Source organism: Mizuhopecten yessoensis, unplaced genomic scaffold (genome assembly GCF_002113885.1).
Source record: "Mizuhopecten yessoensis strain PY_sf001 unplaced genomic scaffold, ASM211388v2 scaffold716095, whole genome shotgun sequence".
In the NCBI taxonomy this organism is placed as follows: Eukaryota; Metazoa; Mollusca; class Bivalvia; order Pectinida; family Pectinidae; genus Mizuhopecten; species Mizuhopecten yessoensis.
The window spans coordinates 98,935-110,420 of record NW_018479945.1 but is presented as its reverse complement, the minus strand read 5'-3'; the positions used below and the strand labels follow the sequence as shown (position 1 = coordinate 110,420).

The following is an 11,486-nucleotide window of genomic DNA, read 5'->3' as shown; positions in this document are numbered from 1 at the left end:
ATAGGACAATTTGTTTACACAACAGTAAATTAATAAGCAGAACACTTACTATTTTTCTTATATAAGAGAATCTCCACTTGTTCTTGTTCCACACCTTCAAAAGATTGTTCTATTTTCAAAACCGTATCCTGGTCCGTTAGATCACCGTACATAAAACTGCACGTGCAACTTTTTTGCATCACTTCCGCTCGGTTATATCCGGAGAGTTTACAGAATCCATCATTACAATACACTATTGGGTACTCCACGATCCGGGCATTGGCAAGCAGAAAGCTGCTATCTGTAATCAAATACATAGACAAATCTTAATGAGAATAAGTAAAAACACCGAAGTCATGAAAGAAAGAAATCTTTATACACAATAAAGGTTATACTTATGAGCATTACTCTGATCCCGATATGCCAAAATGAACAAATATTGACCATATATACGAAATGGTGGTTAACTTGCCACTGTATTCGGACTGTCGTTTGCAATCATAAAATCAGAGAAATTTTAGTAAAAAGCATCAATAAAAAGATTAAAAACATATAAACCAATACAAAAGCAAATAGTTTAACAGGGAATACAGGGATATTTTGCTCAATGAAAATCTGAGTGTACTGAGGTCATTGGTGTGATACGAACAGTTAATGTAAGGTAACCCTTGATAGAACACCATTAAACTGTATTCTGACGTCACTAACACATTCTTCAAATGGAACAAGTGATCAGAGAACTATACATAGGCGGACATGTACATATAGTTATGTGGTTCACATTATCGGTGATTTCGTTTCTAGTGGATGACTAAGAATTTGTATAATAGTTATTAAAAATATTAACATTTGACAACAACGACGACTACCCTAAGATATTAACAATCAGTAATTAGTGATTAACCCATAACATATGTTTTGATTTTATGTATTTATTAATGGATAGTTACAGAAACATTTCCTACAAATATATATATAGAAAATGCCTTATTTAGATAGAGTGTTTAATTTTAAAATTGATACATTACCAATATCTGCAAATTTCAGTTTGCTTAATTGATTTGAATGCGTTTTGTCAAATACATACAGCAATGCCATTCTTTTATATCTATCTATGATGTACGCTGTTGGTTTTTTGGTTAAATTATATATATATATCTGTATAGGATAGACCAGTCAAACTAAATTCGAATTATTTCCTAATTTTTAAGACTTCCTTTGTTTTTACTAAATCAAGCGTGCCACAGCTCTTTCAGAATGTTATTATTGCAATTATTTGACAAAAATTCATCAAAGGTAAGCTGTCTGAAGTCTTTAGATTTTGATTTGGACTAAGTCACAATATGTAATAGAAATATTTCAAGATTGAACTTTCTTCGGTAAAGTTTCTGTAACTATCAATTAACAAATACATGTGTACAACACGCCACAACATCTGTGTGGGGGTTCATGGTCGAAGCTCTCTGTTTATTTCTCAGTGCAATCCAATTCCAGAGGCTCACGGACCATACACCATTAATTCATAAAACATCGAAATCCTGGAGCTACAATAAAAACGACAAACGTTGTAAACCTTAGGTGGTTTATTTGGTGGCTCAAAACCAATTTGATAATATTAGCTTCCCATTCTCATAGCTCAATGTTAAATATTTCGCCAGATACAAGGAAAACGAAATATAATAGTCTACGAACTCCATAAACTGTCACCCAACAATTACACATCCTCATATCTCCGCACAAAGACTTCAGACATTTTACCTTCATTTTACTATGTTTGTGTAATCTTTATTTTATTGCAACAATAAATCAAATAGATAAAAGGCATCTTAATGTCAGAAGTCAAATATATGTTGGCATTTCGAATAAATATTAACTGACAAGATTTTTTAAATCCAGAAGCAGATTGTAGTTCTTCTTACTTTAACCTACTAATATGCATAAAATAGGGGAAGGGAAACTAGAATCTTAAAATTAACTTTAGCGTGTACACGATATGTTAAAATGTAAATAAACTCCATAAGCTATACACAAATTGTTTTAACATCAGTTTCCAGCTAACCATGTTTTATGACATTACGATCTTACATAAATGGCAAGTTATCAATAGACTCATATTATGATATATAAAAACTGATGTAGATATGATCTTCAGTCAACCGAGTTATAATCAATTAAATGCTTTATGACTCAAAATGACACAGTCCTCCCGCCCACCAGTGGCATGTGTATTCTTGCATGTATGGTTTACATTGTAGAATATGGTAACAGCTTGCAGTTTGTGAAATTAGGTACCTTTAAACGGTGAAAAATGCAGTGTGTGTGATGCCCAATTCTATAAAGATGCTTGTTAGATATATTGAAATGCCATTGTGCGGAAAGCCGATTCCGTTGAGTGGTTATTGAGCAGGGACGGTCGTCTTATTCTATCATATACTGTACCACTACCTCGGGCAGACAAGCTGATTATGTGCAAAGTTCGATATTTGAAATGCTTTGATAATTTGTGTTTTCTACTTTATTCATCACTGTATAAATATCTTTTGAATTTTAAAACTTTCATAAGTGAATTTGAGAGTAAGCACAAACACTGATGACAATGTGTGTTTGTATATGTGCTTTCTATAATCATAATCATAATAATTATTCGTGTTCTAATGTATTTTTAGCGTTCAGCAAACTGCAGTCATTAATTGGATACCATAAATTATAATTGTAAAGATTTGTGATGACATTTCCAAACTGTTAGCTTGTCTGTCACGGATAAAGTACATGAACAACATATGGAAAGGTGGTCCGGATTGCGTTGCTTACATCTAAAACAACATTATAAAGATGTGTGTATGATTGTTTTACTACAGTTTACTGAAACAAACCAAACTAAGCTATTTGTAAGGCAAGAGTTCTACAAAACGAGGGACACAATAATGACGTTATAAGAAGGATGCCAGGTTAAGGCATGTACCCCGTCTAATGCCTTCAGACACCGCCCTGCTTATATCTGGAATATATTCAAAACTTCTAGAGTGGAGCGTTTAAAAGTAACAGCTGCTAAATTTGTAACTTGTATATCACTCGCTGTATACTAATGAGTAGTTATTAGTTTATTATAATTTCGTAGAATTCTTTACAAAAATATTAGTTGTTTGCATTTTTCATGAAAGGTACACGACTCACTTCATTTGATGGTGTTAGTTGACAATTTCATATATACATAATGTTTCATATATATATCTGTGTGTGTCGCTCAGTATACCTGCTGACCGAGACACCGTTATATATGTCTGTGTGTCGCTCAGTATACCTGCTGACCGAGACACCGTTATATATGTCTGTGTGTTGCTCAGTATACCTGCTGACTGAGACACCGTTACATACGTCGTCATCAGTTGTTCCATTAATATCAAAAGACTGTCAATCATAGTAAAATAAAACCCACATTTAAGACAGGAAGTTGTCAATTAGTTTGAAGTCAAATGACACCAAACTGCTTAGGACAACTTTGTACGTTGTACCTTATATACATGTATTTTGCTACTTAAAACAATACGACCTAACAATGTTGTATACTACTTTTAATGTTAACGAAGTTTTCCTATTTCTGTTGGACGTAAATAAATAATTTCAAATTAATTTGATACTTTTGATGTTATAGCATAAAATCACTATTGTATCAAAATGATTCTTATCCGCACCAAGAACCCGAATAAATTCGAGTTAATTTTACACAGATGACATTTACTGAAAAAAGACTTTTGTAAGTAAACAAACGAAAAAACGAAAGCAAAAGAAAAATATAACATTCTTGTGTTTGAACGCAATCCAATCTTCTATTGACCCTATAATTGACCACGATCTGTTATAACTGTTTGTGCCCTAGTGTTGTTGTTGTACCAACATTTTGGTCATCTTAGCGTGTAAGTATACGGTTTGTCGCAAACCAAAGACCATTATTAAAAAGACAAACTAATAAGATGTCCTCTACAGACCATAAAATCTACATAATTTTGTCAAAACTACACTTTTGTTTATTTTGATGTTTTAACTAAATACTTTGTTTTGTGNCGAGACACCGTTACATACGTCGTCATCAGTTGTTCCATTAATATCAAAAGACTGTCAATCATAGTAAAATAAAACCCACATTTAAGACAGGAAGTTGTCAATTAGTTTGAAGTCAAATGACACCAAACTGCTTAGGACAACTTTGTACGTTGTACCTTATATACATGTATTTTGCTACTTAAAACAATACGACCTAACAATGTTGTATACTTGTCTGCTCATTCACTAATCTATAAACATTCATTTAATATGCTAATTACTACTTTTAATGTTAACGAAGTTTTCCTATTTCTGATGGACGTAAATAAATAATTCTAAATTAATTTGATACTTTTTATGTTATAGCAACAGTCACTATTGTATCAAAATGATCCTTATCCGCAATAAGAACCCGAATAAATTAGAGTTAATTTTACACAGATGTCATTTACTGAAAAAAACACTTTTGTAAGTAAACAAACGAAAAAGACGAAAGCAAAAGAAAAAATTAATATTCTTGTGTTTGAACTACAAATGATAGTTCTAACCTAGCTGAAAATGAAATGTGATGCATGAGTTAAGTATTGACTTTGTAACTGTTTTATTATGCAATGTGTATGTCCTGTATGTTAGTCGGTTTTAATAGCTCCTTAGAGCTAATGTTGTATTGTTATACCATGTACCGACTCTAAATAAAACTTTTGACTTTGACTTTGAATCCAATCTTCTATTGAACCTATAATTGACCACGATCTGTTATAACTGTTTGTGCGCTAGTGTTGTTGTTGTACCAACAGTTTGGTCATCTTAGCGTGTAAGTATACGGTGTTTCGCAAACCAAAGACCATTAAAAGACAAACTAATAAGATGTCCTCTATAGACCATAAAATCTACATAATTTTGTCAAAACTACAGTTTTGTTTATTTTGATGTTTTAACTAAATACCTTGTTTTGTACTCCTCACTTTGTGCCCAATGACAAAACGACAAAGAAAACAATGGTAAATGATTAACAATTTTTCTTTAGATATTTACCAGGTAAATATTTCTTTGGAACCAAACAAGTCTTTTGAATTCTGTGAACTGTGTAGTTCTGTGACCATTCAGTTATTTTGTGACAACTTTACATGTTTATTTTTATTTATCATTTATTTATCTATTGTATTCCTTATTCCTTGTCATATACAGTTTCAGCGTAGACATTTGTTCAGTCTAACACGTTTTTTTTTTATAGATATATGTTATAGAACCTCTGATTTACTAATACATCATATTTTAACTGCTAGTACATTGTGAAAGCATTAAGAAATTAACAACATTCATTAGTGAACATAACGAGAGCGGATATGGTTGACAAGACTGAACGTCTTCATCAATGTTCATCGACTTTGAACACCTCCACCGAGAGGTTCATGTCGTGGTTAACGAGACATAAAAGTTCATAACAACTGTAATGACGTGGAAAGTTAACAATATATTGAAACAGTTAAATAATACACGTGGATATCTAGGTGTACATACACTGACGTAGGCTTGTCATAGACCAGCTCTTCTGTTTCATATCAATATACAATTAATAGGTTGAATGTTTGCTTTTCATTACCACTCATAATATGATTTCGTACTTAATTTATCACGTGTTGCTATGTAACAGAAATATGTAACATGAAGCCGATTATGTTTTCTCCCTAATCTGTTCTTCTCCGCGACTTCGCCTCTGGCCGTTGTGATGATATTATCTACAACACCAATGATAACCACAAGGTAATGTTGGGTTGTTTTTTTTTATATAACGTAAGGGCAAGTCTGAAATGTGCACCAGTGGCAGCCTTCCAGTATGCTGTTAATTGCCTGTACAATCTCGGGACGTTAATTAGACAATATGTGTCTCTAAGTATGCCATGCAGGAATAACACGGACATTTGGATACTGTTACAAGGCCACTAGATCGTACAATTTCCCGTACATAATACACCGCAGTATTCTTCACGGCGCACACTTGGCCATCACTTGAGCGTATCGTGTGGCGGTCGTATTATGTGCTCATTCAATCTGTCCCCATCCCACGGGAGTGAAACACTGGACAGCAAGGAAATTAATTCTAGGGAAACGTTATCCCCGAGCAGAGGGTACAACGGATATAATGTGTCTGATGTTACGTACAATAAACCTCAAGTTTACAAAATGTCACATTATACAGAGTTAAAAGTCATTTACAGGAAGAAGAAAAAAGACAAAAACTTACGTCTTGTCATACTTTACACAGATACAGTGAGAGGGGGCTATAAATGTATTGACAAAAAATCAGTGAGAGGGGGTTATATATAGATGCACATAGATACAATAAGAGAGTAGGCTCTACATATATTTACATAGATACAGTGAGAGCGAACTATATATTTTACGAAGAAACAGTTAGAGTGGGCTATATACATGCAAAGAATGACAGAGATACCATAATAGTACACTGATAGTGGACTATATATAGATTGACAACGAAACATTGATGTTTTACAATACAAAGAATGACAAAAAACATTGATGTTGTACTATATAAAGAATGACAACGAAACATTGATGTTGTACTATATAAAGAATGACAAAGAAACATTGATGTTGTACTATATAAAGAATGACAAAGAAACAGTGATGTTGTACTATATAAAGAATGACAACGAAACATTGATGTTGTACTATATAAAGAATGACAAAGAAACATTGATGTTGTACTATATAAAGAATGACAAAGAAACATTGATGGTGTACTATATGTATATAAAGAATGACAAAGAAACAGTGATGTTGTACTATATAAAGAATGACAACGAAACATTGATGTTGTACTACATTGTATATAAAGAATGACAACGAAACAGTGATGTTGTACTATATAAAGAATGACCAAGAAACATTGATGTTGTACTACATAAAGAATGACAACGAAACATTGATGTTGTACTATAAAAAAGTGACAAAGAAACAGTGAGNGATAGTGGACTATATATAGATTGACAACGAAACATTGATGTTTTACTATACAAAGAATGACAAAAAACATTGATGTTGTACTATATACAGAATGACAACGAAACATTGATGCTGTACTATATAAAGAATGACAACGAAACATTGATGTTGTACTATATAAAGAATGACAACGAAACATTGATGTTTTATTATACAAAGAATGACAACGAAACATTGATGTTGTACTATATAAAGAATGCCAACGAAACATTGATGTTGTACTATATAAAGAATGACAACGAAACAGTGATGTTGTACTATATAAAGAATGACAAAGAAACATTGATGTTGTACTATATAAAGAATGACAACGAAACAGTGATGTTGTACTATATAAAGAATGACAAAAAATGACAGATATACGCTGACAGTGGGCTATATATAGATTGACCTAGATACAATGAGAGTGGGCTATAAATAGATTGACATAGATACAATAAAAGTGGGCTATATATAGATTAACATAGATACAATGAGAGTGGGCTAAATATAGATTAACAGATACAGTGAGACTGGGCTATATATAGATTAACATACATGTAGGTACTATGAGAGTGGGCTATACATAGATTGACCTAGATACAATGAGAGTGGGCTATATATAGCTTGACATAGATACCATGAGAGTGGGCTATATATAGAGTGATATAGATACAATGAAAGTGGGATATATATAGATTGACATAGATACAGCGAGAGGGAGTTATATATAGATTGGCATCGATACAATGAGAGTGGGCTATATACAGATTAACATAGATACAAAGAGAGTGGGCTATATATAGATCGACATAGATACAATGAAATTTGCTATATATAGATTGCTATATATACAATGAGAGTGGGCTATATATAGATTGCTATAGATACAATGAGAGTTTGATATATATAGATCGGCATATATACAACGAGAGTTTGCTATATATAGATTGCTATAGATACATGTATAATGAGAGAGGGCTTTATATAGATTAGCATAAAAAACCACGAGAGTTTGCTATATATAGATTGCTATAGATACAATGAGAGTGGTCTTTATACAGATTACCATAGAAACAATGAGAGTTGGCTGTATATAGATTGACATATATACAATAGGAGTGGGCTTTATATAGATTAGCATAGAATCAATTAGAGTTGGCTTTATACAGATTAGCATAGAAACAATGAGAGTTGGCTGTATATAGATTGACATAATATCAATGAAAGTTGGCTATATATAGATTGACATAGAATCAATGAAAGTTGGCTGTATATAGATTGACATAGAATCAATGAAAGTTGGCTATATATAGATTGACATAGAATCAATGAAAGTTGGCTATATATAGATTGACATAGAATCAATGAAAGTTGGCTATATATAGATTGACATAATATCAATGAAAGTTGGCTATATATAGATTGACATAGAATCAATGAAAGTTGGCTGTATATAGATTGACATAGAATCAATGAAAGTTGGCTATATATAGATTGACATAGAATCAATGAAAGTTGGCTATATATAGATTGACATAGAATCAATGAAAGTTGGCTATATATAGATTGACATAGAATCAATGAAAGTTGGCTATATATAGATTGACATAGAATCAATGAAAGTTGGCTATATATAGATTGACATAATATCAATGAAAGTTGGCTATATATAGATTGACATAGAATCAATGAAAGTTGGCTGTATATAGATTGACATAGAATCAATGAAAGTTGGCTATATATAGATTGACATAATATCAATGAAAGTTGGCTATATATAGATTGACATAGAATCAATGAAAGTTGGCTGTATATAGATTGACATAGAATCAATGAAAGTTGGCTATATATAGATTGACATAATATCAATGAAAGTTAGCTATATATAGATTGACATAGAATCAATGAAAGTTGGCTGTATATAGATTGACATAGAATCAATGAAAGTTGGCTATATATAGATTGACATAGAATCAATGAGAGTTGGCTATATAAAAATTGACATAGAATCAATGAGAGTTGGCTATATATAGATCGACATAGATACAATGAGAGTTTGCTATATATAGATTGCAATAGATGAAATGAGAGTGGGCTATATATAGATTGCTAAAGATGCAATGAGAGTGGGCTATATATAGATTGCTAAAGATGCAATGAGAGTGGGCTATATATAGATTGCTAAAGATGCAATGAGAGTGGGCTATATATATTGACATAAATACAGGTCGTCAAATTATATACGATTGTTCCTTAACTAGTTTACAGCGACTTTTAGGGATGCAAAAATTCAAATTTATGCAAAATATACACACAAAAAATGTTACTCTCAAAGGAGGAATACTTACAATTAGGTATACTAGACTTAATAGATTGACGTATTTACCACACACTATTCGCTGGTTAACCAAATGACTACTGATTACTCGGTAATCAATAGACGCAAATGTCTCTCAAACGATTCACACAAAACTACAGGTAAGCTATCATTAATACATTATAGTGTGTTAGTTGCACTTGAACTATAAACCTATAATGTATAAAACTGTGTCACATACGTGCTGTACAGAACTGCAGGTAATCTGCATTGTATCTGTATAACTGCACTTTGTACATATATTCCCAGTCGAAAAGATCCGTTCTGGGCACACATATCCTACTCATTCGTACCTTTTAAAACGAGAAAATCCACCTTCATGCCACGCATGTGACATTCCATTTACAATTGAACATTTTTGATAGAATGTTCCGATTTTAAACACATTCGTGATAACTACTTTCGAGTCTCGGATATGAAAACTCTTTTCAGTTCCGTGAACTTGAAGGCATTATTTAACTTTTTGAAAGACATCGATCTATTCTATAGACTCCGATGTCTTTTAACCCACCTTACCCTTTTTGACACTATATATGTATCACATAGTCCATATCATTTATTAGTTATATCTTTTATTAGTTTAACCCCCTTTTTATTTTAATAATCTACACATACAATGCGAATGCTTTTAAAATTAACCTTTTTATCTGATTTTATCTTGGCTACTCCCACGTTTGTTTATACAATAAAATAAATAAATAAATCACCATGGCCCTAAATGACCACAGCCGTCGATGGGCCGTTAAACCCAAACAAACAAATAACATTTACTGTAATGAACAGATTGTTTTCTCTGGATATTGCTTGATGCCGAATTGTGTCTCTGAATCCCTGACCTTGCAAAGTCATTGCAAAAATAAACAAATCATTAGTCTTTGGTTATCCGGGTTCTCTGTCGGGGTATGCGGGCGGTCCCGGTAGAGTCCACCACCACGAGCAGATCTCATAATGAACTGGGTAATATAGCGCAAAGGCCACCTGAGACCTGCTCAAACCAAAATAGTAAACAAGCCGGAATTATTAATGACAATCACCTTCCATTAGTACAGGCCTGTCATTCCGGTGTCAGCTGACCTTTGTAATGACTGCTTTAACCAGAATCGATTGTATTGTCAACATTGAAAAAGTTATCTAAAAATATCACACTGACTTTGTACTACAAATCTTCGCCATTCTTTGTCTTAATGCCAACTTGGTACTTCTTTACTCAAATCTCACTTAGAACTGTCTTTGATGACAAGATATGCGCGTTCACAAGGTCCAAATGATAACACTGGTTAACCTGCATGGAGGCTTGAGGAAAATAATATCGTGAGGCCTGTGATGAACTTGCAGTCTATATCGGGGTCACTCGTGATGTCGTGGACCAGTCGGCAGTCTATATCGGGGTCACTCGTGAGGTCGTGGACCAGTCGGTAGTCTATATCGGGGTCACTCGTGAGGTCGTGGACCAGTCGGTAATCTATATCGGGGACACTCGTGATGTCGTGGACCAGTCGGTAGTCTATATCGGGGTCACTCGTGAGGTCGTGGACCAGACGGTAGTCTATATCAAGCTAGGGTCACTCGTGAGGTTGTGGACCAGACGGTAGTCTATATCAAGCTAGGGTCACTCGTGAGGTCGTGGACCAGTCGGTAATCTATATCGGGGACACTCGTGATGTCGTGGCCCAGTCGGTAGTCTATATCGGGGTCTCTCGTGAGGTCGTGGACCAATCTGTAGTCTATATCGGGGTCACTCGTGCGGTCGTGGACCAGTCGGCAGTCTATATCAAGCTAGGGTCACTCGTGTGGTCGTGGACCAGTCGGCAGTTTATATCAAACTAGGGTCACTCGTGATGTCGTGGACCAGTCGGTAGTCTATATCAAGCTAGGGTCACTCGTGAGGTCGTGGACCAGTCGGTAGTCTATATCTATATCGGTGTTACTCGTGATGTCGTGGACCAGTCGGTAGTCTATATCTATATCGGTGTTACTCGTGATGTCGTGGACCAGTCGGTAGTCTATATCTATATCGGTGTTACTCGTGATGTCGTGGACCAGTCGGTAGTCTATATCTATATCGGTGTTACTCGTGATG

General features: G+C 33.9%; 1 protein-coding gene across 1 annotated transcript in view; it reads right to left on the bottom strand.

The window, feature by feature from the left end:
• The window catches only part of LOC110441678 (potassium voltage-gated channel subfamily H member 1-like), an 82,765-nt gene that overhangs the window by 19,961 nt on the left and 51,318 nt on the right, over positions 1 to 11,486 (bottom strand). Inside the window, exon 2 of the mRNA XM_021484887.1 lies at positions 50 to 280. Within this exon, the coding sequence (XP_021340562.1) occupies positions 50 to 280 (231 nt within the window). The remainder of the gene's footprint in view (positions 1 to 49; positions 281 to 11,486) is intronic.